The 17,165-nt window shown below is 57.5% G+C and overlaps 1 protein-coding gene across 1 annotated transcript in view; it reads right to left on the bottom strand.

Moving 5' to 3' along the window:
* The window catches only part of BCAR1 (BCAR1 scaffold protein, Cas family member), a 42,537-nt gene extending 30,814 nt beyond the window's left edge, over positions 1–11,723 (bottom strand). Inside the window, exon 1 of the mRNA XM_030581770.1 lies at positions 11,641–11,723. Within this exon, the coding sequence (XP_030437630.1) occupies positions 11,641–11,652 (12 nt within the window). The 5' untranslated portion in view covers positions 11,653–11,723. The remainder of the gene's footprint in view (positions 1–11,640) is intronic.
* Positions 11,724–17,165: the final 5,442 nt, after the last annotated feature.

Below are 17,165 nucleotides of genomic sequence, written 5' to 3'. Positions count from 1 at the left end.
TGGGACTCCTGGGCTCTGCTGCCAACTCTGGGGGACCCTGGGCAGGACACTGCCTCATTCTGCACCTTAGTTTCCCTGTCTATAGATTGCACAGACACAGGGGCTTCCTCTTGCAGGCAAAGCACCTTGGGAACTTCCTGGCCAGGTGGCCTGCACAAGTGCCAAGCGCTTCCCCCACGGACAGCATGGCACGGCACAGTGGGAAGGGCAGCCGGAAAGCTGGGCAGCCGGGATGGCAGCGTGGTGGGCGAGGGGCAATGTGGGAGCAGTGCTTGGGGCACTGGAGTCTCCCAGAACTAGCCCAGCTTGGGCGTGAGGCCCTGGCTTGTGATGGCAGCCCAGGAACCTGAGCGGGGTGTGGAGGCCAGCGTTCGTCCCCACACGGAAACACCTTTCGACCCTGGGGTCAGTGTACGACCAACCAAAATCCACAAATTGGCCCCCCCAAACCAGGCATACAAATTGTTCCATTTTAGACTATAAGAAATGCCGTGTTCTTTTCATTTGTCCTGTCTCAGAGCCTTCACAGCTCCCACTCTCTCTGCCACCAGGAAGACAGGACAGTTAATGGTCTTTCTGAATGAAAGCCGAGTCTCTCAGAATCACATGCTCCCGTGAGCTGGGGCTTTAAGACTCCCCCCCAAAGACTGGCAGCACAGTATGGCTCAGTACCAGCCCTGATTGCTGGAAAACCCAGCGACAGCTGGGCTAGAACCTCTCTGGAGAACGGCAGGCATGAGACAGAAAACTGGGAAGAGACAGCTGCGAAGGAACCTGCCAGAAGCCCCGCCTGTCCCCCACTCGGATTTTCATGTGAGCAGCACTTACAACCAAGGCCAGATTTTTACCCCTGGCCTTCCGCGGGCATTTCGCAATGAGCATGCCACTCACCAGGAAGGGCATCCATGCTTTGCCAGCTCACCCCTCCCCCACCACTGCTCAGCGTGACTTCCCAGCAGCTCGCCTGCCAGAGCTATAGCTAGGAGCCGCAGCAGGCTCCATGCCAGCTGGTGGTCACCAGCAGCAGCAGCTTGCCCTGGGTGCATCCTGGTATCAAAACAGATGGAAACAGAAATCCACGTCCCCCTGGATGACCCGATGCTCTGCTAAGGAGATGAGGGGAAAGGGATGACCCCACTTATCTCAAAGCACCACTCAGCCATCACTGAGTCCAGCCTCACGTTCCCTGCTAGGCCCCAGGGAAGAGTCATTACCTCTATGTAACAGACGGAGAAACTGAGGCACAGCAAGGGAAAGTGACTTGGCTGAGTTCACAGAGGACAACGGCTTCCCAGTGGAATAGCACATCCCATGGCTGCCCAGAGGGGTCTTCAGGTCCCACATGGGGGAATCTCATCCTCCCCCTCACAGCTGTCCGAAGAATGTCCCCCTCCATTCCCCACGGCCACCGCACCCCTGACCAATTCTGCTGGTGTCCCACACGGCAAAGCAACCATTCCTAAAAGCTGCTGGAATGCAGCACGCTAGCCAAACCCCTGGATTCGTGCCGGGGTTACCGTACTGGGAAGACTCCCCACACTGACCTCTGCGGTGGAGGCTGCTGGCACAACACCAGCCTCAGCAATGGTGCCCCCAACCTGCCACCCCTGACCATTCGCAGGTCCCTTGGAAAGGAAAAAAATCCAGCCCAGGATTCATTCAGGGCATTTTGCTGGCACAAGGCCCAAGCCAGGCGCGGAGACCCTCCTGCTCGCAGCCCCATGGAACAATGCCTGTTTGTGCCGGGGATCAGCTCCGAGACTGTTCCCCGGAGCCGGCAGTGCGGTCGCCACGCGGAGCAGCACTGCTGGCATTAGAGCCCTGTGGAGACTGACACCACCGGCACACCCCTAATACTAGCCCTGGTGCTGCCAATCCCGCGGTCATCCTGGAGCTCCCCTCCCCCATCGCACCCCACTCCCATCATGTTCCCCAGATGCCTTTGCAGAGACCTCCAGGCGCAGGATCTGTGTGTGTTGTTAATGCTCCCACCTCACAGCTTCTCTAGGGCCCCTCTGCCTGGCGGCAAGCCAGCTGCCCCCATACGCCAGGCACAGCAGGGTACAAGCCTGGGCCCGTTGCCTCCCTGCAGCGTGAGCCCCACAGAGGGGAGCACACGTCTGCTTCTCAACAGCAATTGGAGTGAGTGAGGCCTGACCCACAGGGCATCTTGGAGGGGCGCCTGCTGCTGTCCAAAGGAAGTGGGAGGGGACATGGGCAAGCGAACGCCTTCCTGCAGCTCGGGCCCAACTGGCGGCTCTTTACATCCAGAATCCCAATCCTGCAAGTCAGTCTGTCCCAGAGGGATGGCCAGTTCTTACAGGGATGGTCCTACCTGGCCCAGAGACAGCACCCAGCTCCACGTGGGGCAATGCCAGATGTTCACTATGCAGCTCAACTCCCCAGCTCCTGGGCAGCCCGACAGCGAGCGGACCCAGCAACCCGCCTGCATCAGCCAGCTGGTCTGTTTGTGCCACAGGGATTGTCCGGTAGCTCTCAGGAGAAGAGCATCAGCAGCCCTGCAGGGAAATGCCCCACCCCTTCCTCCTTGCTCGGAGGTGCCTTCATTCCCTGGCACAGTGCAAGCCTGGGGTGCGGAACGCCGCTGGGCTGAGGCTCAGGACTCAGAGAAGCTCCAAGCTCTGCCGGATCGATGCATCCGGTGAGCCTCACAGGGCTGTTTGCTAAGCAGTTTTGATGATTCCCCCTCTGCTGCCAACCCAAACCCAACTGGTGTCGCTCCCAGACATAGCTGGGCCGAAGGCAGCCAGCAGGCAGACTCTTGGAGTTATTGCAGGGAGTTGAGCCCAGGGGCAGGGCTGGATTAACTTTTCGTGGACCCCCATGGGGGCAGTAGGGCATGGCACGGCGAGAGGGCTTGGTCCCCAGAGTGAGGCAATGAGGCAGGTCATCGCATGGCAGGAGTGGCCCCGCTCCACTCAGCCCAGTATGAGGGAACCATTTACATACCTACAGCCAGACACACACTAGCCCGCCCGGCCCTGTGCTGCCAGCGTGCCCCCCTGCCCAGTGCCCTGCCCTTATGCCCAGCACCCTCTTGCCCAGAGACCTCCACCACAGATCGCTATAACCAGCACACCCTCACTGAGACCTTCCCCACTGGCCTCTGACCACAACTGCACAGCGCCCAGCACCCCCCGCACTGCCCAACACCCCCCCTCACAGCTGCACAGCACCCCGTGAGGGAATTCTGCATCAAAAAAATTAAAAATTCTGCACTTAATATGTTAAAATTCCGCAATTTTTTTTGCCAATAAATGTGGAAGCTACAGCCTGGCAGTAGGGAGCACAGGCCACTGGCTGCATCTCCTTCCCTGAGACACCAACAATGGGGAAACACAAGAAGGGGGAAGGCAGCCTTGCCTAGTGGACAGAGCAGTAGACTGGGACTTGGAAAACCTGGGTTCTATTCTCAACTCTGCTGGGTGAGCTCAGGCAAGTCATGTCCCTGCTCTGTGCCTCAGTTTCCCCAGCTATTAAATGGAGATAACCCTGTCCCCCTCAGCAAAGTGCGCTGAGATTAATGCAAGGATGGCTACGGAGCCGTTTTCTGTTCCCTAGATGCATGGTGCTGGATCCACCCCAATTCTCAGAGATCCCAGCACTAACAGATGCAGAACAAAGCCCTTCACCCTCACAGCCAATGCTCAGCAGGTACAACACCATGCCCCTCCGTGGGACAGAGCCACACAGGAGGTTAGTGTTAGCAAGGCCCAGTTCCCATGCTCAGAGACTTGCTCAAGGCCACAGGTGAGTCAATGGCAGAGCTGAAGCCGGGAAGCCTCATTCCTGACCTCCTTTGCCCCAGAGGAGCCAGCGCATTGCACCCTGAGCTCCTGGCTGGCTGGGCCACATGGCCACCCGAACACTGCTGGCTGTCTCAGAGCAGGGACAAATGTCACAGGCTGTAAATCCTCCATCTGCTAAGCCAGCCAGCCCCTCTGCTGGGGGACCCCCCTACACACCTCCGAGCTCAAGCAACCCCCCTGGGCTGGTCCCAACCCCTTCATCCAGGGCCTCTCCCATCCTTTTCCCTGCACAGGACAGGGCTGCAGACCCTGAACATAGCAGCTGTATAGCAGGACGTGGAGCTTCCCAGGAGAACACTGCCGTGCTCAGAAAACAGGAGGGAGGAACCCATGGGAAAGACCTGAGCCTCTACTGGGTTTGGTATCGTACCAATTCCCCCACTGCAAGGACTTCACGGCGCTGCCCACCTCAGCCACTCAAGACACGCCAGGGGCAGCAGAGAGAGAAGCCAGATGCTCCTGCATATGACTCTGCTGCCTGAGCTACAGGAGACTCTCCACTAGCCATTAGCAGCACAGGACCTACAGCATATTGCCAAATAGGTCCGATTCCAGCCACTAGAGGGCAGTAGTACACACAAGCCAGTAGCAGCTTGGGGCTCAGCCCAGTGCTATGACCCGGGGGAGGTCTGCTCCCTTCCCAAGGGCATCCTCCACCCGCTCTATCACTCCCACAGCCGGTTTCTAGCCCTTCCTTCGGGCACTGAGTGGAAGAGAACCCCTTTGCTGACCACGTCCAGGTGATGCCCCTGCCCCCTCAGGTTGCTCACAGCGTGCAGGGACTGACGGGTGGGGACGAAGGACTGAAGAGCCTGTTGTGCTGTCTAGGGGCGGCAGCAGAGGCTCTGGGTCCATCTCACAGGCAGGCTTGAGCGGAGGGAAACTCAGAGAAACAGTGTCTGGGACTGCGCTTAGCTCGCCCAGCCCCCACACGTGTGCTGAAGGACCCCAGAGGGGTGCATATGTGGGGCACCCGTGGGCAGGTGGGTTCACGCTTGTCTTGCTCTGCAATGATGACAAGTGAGGTCCAAATCATTCCAAACCCTGGCGACTGATCTGCCCCCTTCAGGAACTGGTGTTCAGGGGGTACCCGCTGCAAGGGGCCAGGCCTCACTACTCCTGTGAACACCCACTGGTGTCCTGGCCTGCTCACAGTGGGGATACACAAGGACCTAACCACATCCTGGTGACCAGGCTGGCCCAGTGCTGGTGACGTGGCCAGGTCTCGTCTACACTAGTGTTTCCCTGTGTTATAAGCTGCTCCCGTGACTCAGCCCTAGGGATAGGATCTAACAACGTGCTGGGTCTGATCATGGGTTTCTCCGAGCCCTGATTGTCTCCCCAGGGGCAGCTGAAGGACAGGTACCCCCAGACACCAGGCTGGCTCCAGCTGCCAGTCCACTGGGAGATCCACAGTCACGATGCCACCTCCTGCAGCAAGGCAGCCTCCATGTCTCACCCAGTGGGATCCAGCAGCAGCCTGCGAGCCAGCCGCACAGCTCAAGGCAGCGGCGTATTATCGCCTAGGCCTAGGGTGGCAAATTCCCAGCAGTGGCAAATTTATAATAGTAGCATTTTTGTAATTGCGGCATCAGTGACGCCGCAATTCTACCAATCATAGCGCGTACTGAAACCACCAATGACGGCATGACACCATTTAGTAAACACACTCATGAGAATCCTAAACGTCAATAATATGACGGGAAGGAAGAAATTAAGCGATTCTCAGTTTCGGATCGATGCGCGGTCCTGGCCCATAAGTAACATCATGCTATACAGACATGCGTTCAAGCAAGGGTCCGCTGTACTTGTAATTTTATTTATAATAAATCTTGTAACTGTTCAATTATTTTAATGATATTTAGATTCATTTTAGTTCAAACAAATTTGTAAAAAAACTAAAACAAGTTCCTACGGGGCTGGGGGTGGCAATTATTTCAGGGCCTAGGGGCAGCAAAATCCTTAATCCGCCACTGGCTCAGGGGCTCACTGGCTAACACAACCCCCCCTGGGTAGACAGGTCCCAGCTGCACCCCACGGTGCTGATCACAGCAGCCAAGCCATGTGCTCTTCCCAGGGCAGCTGGGGAACCATCCCCGCCCCATGCAGGGCCCTCACCTCTGCGCAGCAGCCGGGCTGAGGCCGAAGTTTGGATACCTTGCTCCCAGAACCGCCTGGGCCCCGCTCTCTACGTAGACACAGCGCTGTATTCACCCTCCCCAGCCCTTTGTACATCTGATTGGCGGCAGGGGTCCAGCAGAACAGCTGCTGCTGCAGATTTATTGTCCTTCCCCCTTCGGCTGCCATCAAACCCGCCTCCTTTATGCACACAAACACCTGCCACCAGAGCTACCTGCATAGGCCCCCCACCCCGAACATCTGCATGGCTGGGATTCCCGCACAAGAGTGCCATCCAGTGGGCACTGCAGGCTGAGCTTGCCCAGCTCCAGGTGCGCCCAGCTGACGCGAGCGGGGAGGCAGCCGGATGGGAGCGCCGCCCCCCACCCCTTCCAGCAGCCTGTCCTGCCCAGACACGACTCTGGAGCTCGGTGCACCAGCTGCAGCAGGAGCCGTTCCTGCAGACAGGCCCTGCCCTGCCCCTGCAGGCTAGAAGCACGTGGAGCCTGAGCAGCCGGGTCCCAGTGCCCACCACGGGCACTGTGTAGTCCAGCACCAGGTGGGAAGGGCCTCGGAAGCTCCTGCTCTGGGATCCCCCTTGACTCTCTGCTCCCTTGTGGCTGCAGTTTGGCTGTGGGGGGTCTGCCAGGGGCGTCTTGCTCAGGTACCATTCGCCCCCACCTCAGCAGCACCTAGTCCCAGCTGCCGCACACAGAGATAGGGGGAGCCAATGCTCTGATCACCCATTGCTGGGGGTGTCCTGGCATGAGTGGGCTCACACCCATGGCCACATTCACTGCCTGGGGCTGAACCCTCCAGGAGCCCCGGGCTTTGTTCAGACACTGCTGCCCTAGGGCAGGACACTTGTTTAGGAAAGGCTGCTCCTCGTTTCCCCCCCCAGGGCTGAGGCAACCCTGGCCTGGAGTCTGCTCTCCCCCACGCCATCAGCGTACGTTCCTCTTGGGGACGGGAGCAGGCAGCCGCCAGGCACCTAGCCACCCGCTGTATGCATGGGGCACAGTGCCCCCCCCCCCCCGAACTAGGCATGTTGCCATCAAACGGGGGCTTGCCAGTTCACAGAACCTACAAGCAGGCTGCAGTGGGGGTCTTGCACAAAGAGGCTTGTGAGCTGAGTGGGCTGCCTCCTCCTCTCCCTCTCCCTGCCCCTGACAATGGAGCAGTCCCAGGGGCTGCTCTGCCCCTTGCTCCATAGCAGTGCAAGCCCCTGTCACCTCTCCAGCTCTCAGGCCTTGGTATCTGGGTCTCTTCCCCCAGCACTGGGTCCATTAGGGCCCATCTCACACTAGCCTGGGTGTCCCATCCCGCCCCATGGCAGACACTGAGCTCCGCCTCCCCACACCTGCCCTTCAGCCATTGCCCCTCCCCCCCAGACCAAGGCAGAGCCTGCCCTGATCAGGTGACCTCCTGCCTTATGAGACTGGCCCAAAGTACCCCCCATATGGCCTCAGCTCAGCTCTACCACCTCTGGTAAGTGGCTGGGTGAGGGTCCAACACAGCGCATAAACTTATGCTCACTTATCTATGGTATTTATCTGGTCCCTCCTACCCATACTTAATCTCCCAAAGCCCTGGGAGGCAGGGCCATGCCACTACTCTGATTGTCCATATGGGGAAACCGAGGCACAGAACAGCTAAGTGACTTGACCAGGGTCATCCAGGTAGTCTGTAGCAGAGCAGAGATTTCAACCCAGGTCTTCCAAGTCCCAGTCTGGGGCCCTAAGTCACCATGCCGTTCTTCCTCACCAACACTGGATCTCTCTGGCCATCTGGTGAAGACAAGCCACACTGGTTGCCTTCTCTGAGGGGTCTGCCATGAGCCCTGCCCAGGGACTGGAAGCAAGCCCCACCGGGAGCTGCGCAGGGTAACCACTGCGACCAAGTGTGTGCTTTTCAGTCTCCAGTCAGGAACTGCCCAGGGCCCCACGCCAGCAATTTTAGGCTCTTGTGCAGCAGCTGGACCTTCAAGGCAAACAAACGGCAGGTCCCTCCCCAGCCTGCGCTGTGGTTCAGCCCCATGCCCAGCACTCACCTCGCCCTCCCTTGGGGCAGCCAGGAGAGCCAGGTCCTGGGAGTGACACCTTCCCAGAAAAGTGAAAGATAAAGAGACACATAAGCTCAGCTTCGCACACTCACCATGCCCTGTTCCTGGAACTAGCCCACACGCCACCTGCTTTTAGAGCCCCACTTCACACGCGGCTGCCAGCAGCTGGAGGGGCCAGTATAGCACAGAGGATGGGTCAAGCAATGGCTATTAGCCAAGATGGTCATCTGACATGAAAGGAGTTGCTCCCATCCCCTGTAGTGTACCCCATGCTCTGGATGTCTCTAAATCTCTGACTACCAGATGGTGGGACTGAACAACAGATCACTCCATGGCCCTGTTCTGTTCAGCCCTTCTAAAGCACCTGGCACTGTCCACTGTTGGAAGACAGGACACTGAGCTAGGTGGGCCACTGGTGTTTCCCAGTCTGGCCGCTCTTATGTTCTTAGCGGCCAACACATGTCCTCTGACAGGCGCCGATGGTCTCTGCCAAGGCAGGAGGATGGATGCCATTTGGGGGACTGCCATCAACTCAACAGGCCCCAAACTCCCCCTTCATTATTGGTGAATATTATGGTAACAATCGCATTCGGGGCTCGGTCGTACTGGGCGTACCCCTGGTGACAGACAGTCCCAGCCCCACAGAGCCTGCAATCTGAACAAGGTAAAACATGGAAGGAGAAAACGGGCCCAGAGAGGGCACATAGCCACCCAAGGCTGCTGGCAGAGACAGGAGCAGACCCAGGCTCCCGCCCCTTCCACCAGCCCACCCCACCTTTCTACTCACTAGGTGCTACTCGTTTGATCCTTCTTGCTCAAGTAAATCTTGGACAAATCTGGATGTGAAAGGGTTAAATAGAGAACAGCTAAATAGAGCAAGGGGACCAGCCAGTGTATTAGCCACAAATTCCCAGAGCACAGAACCCCTCTGTGTGGTGAGACCCCCTCAGCGTGCACTGTCACAAGAGCGCGATCAACAAGGGAGCGTACAGACCACCCACCGCCCCGAGGGAAGAGCCCCCTCATGAGCCCTGGCCCCTGTGGGTTTGCATGGCTCAGCACCAGCCAGAGGTCCAGGCACTGCCCGAGGGGCGTGCTGCCTGAATACCAGGGGAGACGCAGGGGCATATCTCCTCTCACGGGTTGCTAGCGCCACATGGGGCATGCTTACAGCTTGCCCTCACACCAGGCCCCTGCTCTGGTTGCCCCACCCAGCACTGCCACTATGCTGAAATCTGACATGAAAGGAGTCGCTCCCCTCCCCCGGCCCTGTACTGTACTCACACAGCCAGATTAGCCAGGCCTGGAGATTGCTGATTATCGCCGGGTGAATCATTAACGAAATGCTCTGGGCCGCTGACGTGCACGGGCAGGGCTCTTACGCTCTCACGCTAACCACCACCCATGCCAGATATTCACCCCCAGCCGGCCTCCTGGCATCATGCAGCCTCCTCCCTCGAACAGCTCCCTCCCTCCTCCTTGAGTTACCAATGACAAACCCGGCCTTGGGAGGGGGGAATCCAGCACGCCTCCTTGACAGGCCTCAGGGCCCTGCTGCCCAGTGCAGTCCCAGACCGCCGCTGCGCCCAGGTTTGGATGGTAAAATGCTTCTAGAGGCCAGACTCCCAGCTCAGCTTGCCTGGATCCAGGCCCACTGGCTCGGCCCCTGAGGGGAGCCAGCCTGGGTGGCCCTGTGAGGGTCTGGGTGCTGCTGGGCCTGGGCCCTTGCTCCTGGGGACAGCAACAGAAGGGGTTGCCTGGGACAGCCTCATGGTGCCCACTCCTGGCTGACAGGGTGCTGACAGTGATGGGGAGGGTATCAATGGCTCCTCGGGGGGCAGAGAGAAAAGGGGGGCAGGGTTTGAAGGGTGACTCAGGAACATGCCAGCAAGGTGGGAGGAGGGAGCAATGCCCCCTGCTTAGAGTCTCGTGCCATCCCAGATGGGGTCGAGTCCAAGAGAGAGCACAGGCCAGTGGTGAGAGCAGGGCCTGGAAGTAAGGCACTCAGTCCGATATTCTGCACAGCCTCCAGGCAGATCACTTCCTCTCAGAGCCCCAGTTCCCAATCTGTAAACCAGGGACCCCGATCATGATCCTCCCTATAGGGGAGACAAAGGTACCAAGTGTCACAGGCAAACATGTGCCATGGGCCACCTCACGCAGCTAGCCCTGGAGGTGACCAGTTCGAGCCCTGGCCTGTCAGCCAAGATGGCGGCCATCACCTCATTAAGAGCTTGAGATCCTGGGCTGGCAGGTGCTAGGTGCTGATGTTAGCCTGGGGCAGAGCAATGATCCATGCTGCTGCTGAGGGAGGGGATCCTATGGGGGAAATATGCCCTCCAGCCTCCTAGCTTAACTCAGCTAATTGCCCACATCACAGCCAGGTCACCTTCTCCTGGGACAGGCACCCAGGCTGTAAACCCACATCCACAGGAGGGGACTGCAATGTTGGGCAGATAGCCCTGGGGCTTCCCTTCCCATGCACGCCCCTAGGGCAGGGGCAGCGCCAGGCAAGCCTGCACCCACTGCTGCCACGGTTGCTAGCGCCGAGGACTCTAGTGCACTGCAACAGGTAACTCCAGCATGCCTGCTCTGACACTGGGGGGAGAGGAGCTCACCGCTGTGGCCTCTCCTGCCAACAAAGGGAGCGCCAGGAGTGCTGGTGGGCTCTATAGCAGGCCATGCCAGGCCCTCCAGGAACTGGCCTGAGACCCAACAAACTCGTTACAGGGAGGTCCCTGAGCAGCCACAGGGCTGGCAACAGCCTGTCTCAGGGGATTTGGCCACTGATTTCTGTTTCAGATCTCCTTCAAAGGACAAAGGCACTGCTCCACACCTTGGAAATACTGTCCCCCATCCGCCTCGGGCTGCTGGGCCAGATCCTGACCCGGGCACAGAAACCAGCCGCTGTCCGTAGCTGTGACAACTGCCCCGCAGCCCTGCCCTCAGAGCTCCCCACCCCGAGAAAGACCCAGCTGCCACCCAGGCGCCCGCCCTAGTCCCAGGCTTCACCAGGGAAGCGGCCCGGGGCCAGATCAGGGTCCCCAGGAGCCACGCGGAACGGTTTGTGCCACGTCGAGAGCGGCATGATCCCGGGCCGGCAGAGCAGAGCCCGGGAAGGTCCCGGATCGCAGCGAGCAGGGGACATGCGCCTAACCCGGCCGGCCCCGCGGGCACTGGGCGCTCGGCTCCCCGGACGCAGCCTGGGGACCCCGGCCAGCGGGCGAGCTGGGAGCAGGAAACTCGCCGCGGCCTCGGGCTTCCCAGCGCCGGGAGGGCTCCGCATTGTCTCCGCTGGGGGCGCAGGGGGCGGCGCCCGGCAACTCCCAGGCCCAGGCACGTCCCTGCCAGCTGGGTCCGGCTCCCTGGGGCGGGCGGGGCTGGCAACCCACCGTCGCCCGGCGGCGTCCCCGGCCCGAGCTCCAGCCGCCCGGCTCCGCGGAGCACCCCCGGGAACGACACCCCTCTGGCCGCCGCGGAGGCAGCGGAGATGGGCCCGGCGGGCAGGCAGAGAGGCCCAGCTCCCCACTCCGGAGACCCCCGCCGCCGACCCCAGAGCCAGCTCCAGCCGGGCTCCGGTCTGCTCCCCCCGGCTGCAAAGCGGGGGCTCCGGCCGGCCCAGGCACTCACCAGGTAGTTCATCTTCCTCGGGCGGCCCCAGCAGGGCCCCGCCGACTGCCCAGCCGCGATCCCGGCGCTCGGTGCAGGCTGCCCGCCCCGGCCCCGTCAGCGCATAGTCCTGCGGGCCCAGGCGGCGCGGCGCGGCCCGGCCCGGCTCGGCTCGGCTCGGCAACTCTGCACCCCAGCGCTCCCCCGGCCGACTGGCCGCCAGCCCCGGGCTGGCCAGGGAACAGCCCGCCTCCAGCGCCGCCCACCGCCGGCCGCGGCCGGGACAGCAGGGGGCGGTGCCGAGCCCAGCGCGGGGAGCGGCGTGTGTGTGTGTGTGTGTGTGTGTGAGAGAGAGACGGGGGGCTGTGTGTGTGTGTGTGTGTGATTGACGTGGGCTGTGTGTGTGTGTGTGTGTGTGTGTGACTGATGGGTGGGGTATGTGTGTGTGTGACAGAGAGAGGGACGGGCTGGGGGTGTGTGTGTGTGATTGACGTGGGCTGTGTGTGTGCGTGTATGTGTGTGTGAGTGATGGGTGGGGTGTGTGTGTGTGTGACAGATTGAGGGACGGGCTGTGTGTGTGTGTGTGTGATTGACATGGGCTGTGTGTGTGTGTGTGTGTGTGTGATGGGTGGGGTGTGTGTGTGTGTGAGAGAGCGGGAGGGACGGGCTGTGTGTGTGTGTGTGTGTGTGTGTGTGTGTGATTGACGTGGGCTGTGTGTGTGTGAGTGATGGGTGGGGTGTGTGCGTGTGTGAGAGAGAGAGAGAGGGACGGGCTGTGTGTGTGTATGATTGACGTGGGCTGTGTTTGTGTGTGAGAGAGAGAGAGAGAGGGACGGGCTGGCTGTGTGTGTATGATTGACATGGGCTATGTTGTGTGAGAGAGAGAAAGAGAGACAGTGTGTGGGTGAGAGGAGAGAGGGATGGGCTGGGGGTGTGTGTGTGTGTGTGTGTGTGTGACGGGGTGGGGTTTGTGTGTGTATATGATTGACATGGGCTGTGTGTGAGTGATGGGTGGTGTGTGTGTGAGAGAGATGGTGTGTGTGTGGGAGAGAGAGAGATAGGGATGGGCTGGGTGTGTGTGTGATGGGGCAGGATTTGTGTGTGTGTGTGTGATGGGTGGTGGGTATGTGTGAGAGAGAGATGGGCTGTGTGGGGGAGTGATGCGTGGTGTGTATGTGAGTGTGTGACGGGTTGTGTGTGTATGAGAGAGATGGACTCTGTGTGTGTGTGTGACAGGAATGGGGGGTGTGTGTATGAGAGAGAGAGGGGGACGGGCTCTGTGTGTGTGTGTATATGATTGACATGGGCTATGTGCATGTGTGTGAGTGATGGGTGGTGTGTGTGAGAGAGAGATGGTGAGTGTGAGTGAGAGAGAGAGGGATGGGCTGTGTGTGTGTGTGTGACAGGAATGGGATGTGTGTGTATGGGGGGGCGGGCTGGGTGTGTGTGTATATGATTGACATGGGCTGTGTGTGTGTGTGAGTGATGGGTGGTGTGTGCAAGAGAGAGACGGGCTGTGTGTGTGGAGTGATGCGTGGTGTGTATGTGAGTGTGTGACAGATTGTGTGTGCATGAGAGAGACGGACTGTGTGTGTGTGTGTGACAGGAATGGGGTGTGTGTGTATGAGAGAGAGAGAGAGGGGGACGGGCTCTATGTGTGTGTGTGTATATGATTGACATGGGCTATGTGTGTGTGAGTGATGGGTGGTGTGTGTGAGAGAGATGGTGAGTGTGAGTGAGAGAGAGACAGAGGGATGGGCTGGGTGTGTGTGTGTGAGTGATGAGTGGGGTGTGTGTGTGTGAGAGAGGGAGAGACGGGCTGTGTGTGTGGAGTGATGTGTGGTGTGTATGTGAGTGTGTGACGCATTATGTGTGCATGAGAGAGACGGACTGTGTGTGTGTGTGTGACAGGAGTGGTGTGTGTGTGTGAGAGAGAGAGGGACGAGCTGGGTATGTGAGATAGGCAGGATGTGTGAGTGATTGTGTGTGTGTGTGACAGGGACTGGGTGGTCAAAGCACTCGACTAGGACTCGGGAGATCTGTCTTTGATTCTTGGCTCTGACACACTGCCTGTGTAACCCTGGGCGAGTCATTCTGGTCTCGTTGGCTCACAAAGTTTTACTGCTACAACAATGTCAGAGGTGTTTGTGAGTTGTTACTGCAATAATAATACTGGTAAAAGCCCTGGGGTGGACCCAGTTTTACCCATGTAAGGGGCCTTATACCAGTGTGGTTCATACAGGAATCGCTCACCTGTAGACCAGTCTAATTCTGTCCACATTAGTTGGAGTTAATAAAACTTTCTGGTGCATGTAAGTCCTTTGGGCCAGATTGGCATGTGCGGCTGGATTTTCCAGAGCTCAGCTCTGAAATCAGAGCTGGATTTCCCAAAGTTTCTACTGGGACACTTCTACTGGCACGCTTCTACAGCAGTTTCTACTGGGACACTTAGGGACAGATTTGATGCCTCTTAGGAAACACTGGCCGCTTCTACAGCAGTTTCTACTGGGACACTTAGGGACAGATTTGATGCCTCTTTGGAAACACTGGCTTCTTACTGTGGTGCTCACTAGGAACTGAATGAGGCTGAATGTCTGGCTTCAGTTCAGCAAACCACTTATGCACGGATGTCACTTGAAACATGGGAGTAATCGCCTTGGCTTCAATATGTGCTTACAGCTACTTCTGGCATCCTTGCCCCATCTGTAAAATGGGGACAATCCATTCTTTCTCCCAGCCTGTGTCTACTCCGTCTCTTAGGGGCAGGGACTGGCTCTTCCTATTCACATTTTGTGCCCAGCATGATAGGATGAAGACCTAAGTTAGGGCCCTGAGACCATATTGAAAGATGCTTACGAGTGACGATGAGCATGGGGAAGCACGGGGCAGAGGAGAGAGGAACCAGTAGACGGCATAAGTGGACTATATGCCAGGCTCTTGTTAATTGTATTACAGTCATGTCCACAGCATGCTCGGTGCTGTACAAACATGCAGGAATGCATGGCCCATGCCCCGAAGAGCTTGAAAGGGTCAGAGGAAGGGTACAACAAAGAAAGGGAAGGTTGCCTGGCAGACAGAATAGTGCTCTGGACTGGCATCAGGAGACCTGGCTTCTCTTCCTGCTGTGTGACCCTGGGCAAGTTCTTTTCCCACCTATGCTTTGTCTGTCTCATCTATTTTGATTGATCTCTTTGGGGCAGGGACTGTCTTATTGCGTGTTCCTACTGCTCCCGGCACACCTGGGCCTTGATTCTAGGTACTAGCAGAATGTACATAATGCAGCCCTCTGGGAATCTTTTTTCTCCATGAAAATTTGTGATGTAAATGAAACTATTTTCACATTTCTCAACATTATTTGGGTTTTTGTCCCTCCGCCACTCCTAAAAGCTGACTTGGGGGCGGGGAGATTGACAACTGAAACCGAAAGAAAAAAATGTGTGCTGCTGCTTTTCTTTTTTTTAAATAAAAATCTGATTTTTTGTTGTTGTTGATGGAATCAGATTTTTTGTCCACAAACATTGTCAGGGGAGAAGGGGGGAAATGTTCTAATGGAAAACTTTTTTGACCAGCTGTAAGAAATAATACTGGGTTAGACCACTCAACGCTTAACAGTTCTGTTGGTTTTTAATTTATATTAGAATTATATCCAGTCCTCCAGCACTGCCTCCACCTCGCCAAGCTTTGATGGCTAGCTCCTTGTAGGCATCCCAGTGGCTATGGGACTTGAGGAATGGGTCTCAATGCACAGAGGGTGGTGGCTACGTGGGCACTGCAGGAAGGGTGTGCCAAGCAGCAGAGAGGAAAGAGGGCAGAGAAGCAGATGAACAAGTGTCTCTAGCAGAGCGGAGAGGATGATGTGGAAAGAAATGAGGACACGTAAGGAGGGACAACACAGCTATGAAGGGCCTTTAAGACAAAGACAGGAAGCTGGAACGGGGTGCAGCACAACAGAAGGAGCCAGCATAAAGATGCAAAGAAGGGTTGACACAAGCTGCGTGAAAGGCAAGGACGCTTATCTTAGCAGCTGCACGTTGCACCAGCTGGCATGGGGCTTTGTGAGCATCAAGGAGGCCAGAGTGGCTCTGTGACTCACTGTGTGACCCTGGGCAAAGCTGTGTCTCAGGTTCCTCATCTGTAAAATGGGGTGACGATCCTCCTGCACTCTCCTGCAGTGCTGCGAGATCTCTGGATAAAACACGCCATGGAGTTGATTCCTCTGCAAACAGGAGGATGTGTTCAGCCTAGGGCAGGTGTGGGGGAGAGTTGGTGGGTTTTCATTGAATCAAACCACTTCCTTAAGAATGGGGGGCCGTGTTCACAGCTCCCCTGCCCCTTGTGTGGTCATTCACATCTGTTCAATGTGGGCATGAAATGCCACTGGGTCCATGGTAATTTTACAGCCACTTTGTACGGTTGAAAACAATTGCATGAGAGAATCCAGCTTCTGGGAACGAGAGCTAACACTGTAACATTGTCTAGTGATGAGAGAAGGGCACCTGGGAGTCAGGACTTCTGGGTCCTTTCTATTCACAACCCTGCCACTGGGGGACCTTGGGCAAATCTCTGCACGGCTCAGTTTCGACCCATCTGTCCTATGGCTCAAAGAACACTGTAGGGGTGGTGGGAGGCTTAACAGCAGCAACACACGCCTGTAAAGAATACCAAGATCCTTAGATGAAAGATGTATATGCTGGTGCCCAGATAGCAAGGCAATGGATTGTGAACAGAGGCAGTCCCGGCAGAGGAAAATAACACCCAGCGACATGGCCCAGGTTCCTCGTGCTTGGCCATGACACCCCCCCACCCCCAAGACATAGTCAACAGGCCACGTGCAATAGCTAGTGGTGATCTGCCTGCAGTCTCCCTGGGGCATTCCTGGCCCTACGGCAGCCCCCTGTGAATGAGCAGGCTTAGTTTGGTTGTCTTGCGACAGCCCTGCTAGGGGGAAGCTCCTGGCCTCACTCTCAAGGAGGTCTCTGACTACAGCCACGGATACAGCACTACACTCGTGCCACCTCCTGCTTGCAGCAGAACCAGAGCACAGAAAGGAGAAGATCTCGGGAGCCCCTTGAAGATCTGTGGCCCCCAAAGAGGAAATCTCTGAAAGCCCCATGTGCCTCAGTGGGGGGGAGAAGCTCCCCCAGTCTTTTCCTCCATGGGAGTGGGAGAGTGCACTGCAGCCACAGGGCTGCTGTACTGATCATGAGGTCTGCAGCCTGGGGTAGGACAGACCCCCCTCAATCCAACATTCATTTCTCTCTCTCTCTTTCTCTTTTTTCATCTCTGCAACCCCCTTGTTTGCTAAACGGAGGCAAACCAACCCCTTTGTTTGATCCTCCCCGGGGTGAAATGCCCATGGCAGCCTGTCCCTGGCTAACACCCTGGGACAGCAGTTTGCTCAAGATTCTTTCCTTCCTGTTGTAAAGACCTACTTAGTGTGTCTGTGTCCTACAGCTCATCTTATGTCATAGACCCTCTACTGCTGGCCATTACTGGAGATTCTTCTATCAATTGCTGAAGTGGCAGAGGCCTCAGTTTTCAGATCA

This window comes from Gopherus evgoodei, chromosome 12 (genome assembly GCF_007399415.2).
Source record: "Gopherus evgoodei ecotype Sinaloan lineage chromosome 12, rGopEvg1_v1.p, whole genome shotgun sequence".
Classification (NCBI taxonomy): Eukaryota; Metazoa; Chordata; order Testudines; family Testudinidae; genus Gopherus; species Gopherus evgoodei.
The sequence above is the reverse complement of the archived record's forward strand: the minus strand, read 5'-3'. Positions and strand labels throughout refer to the sequence as shown.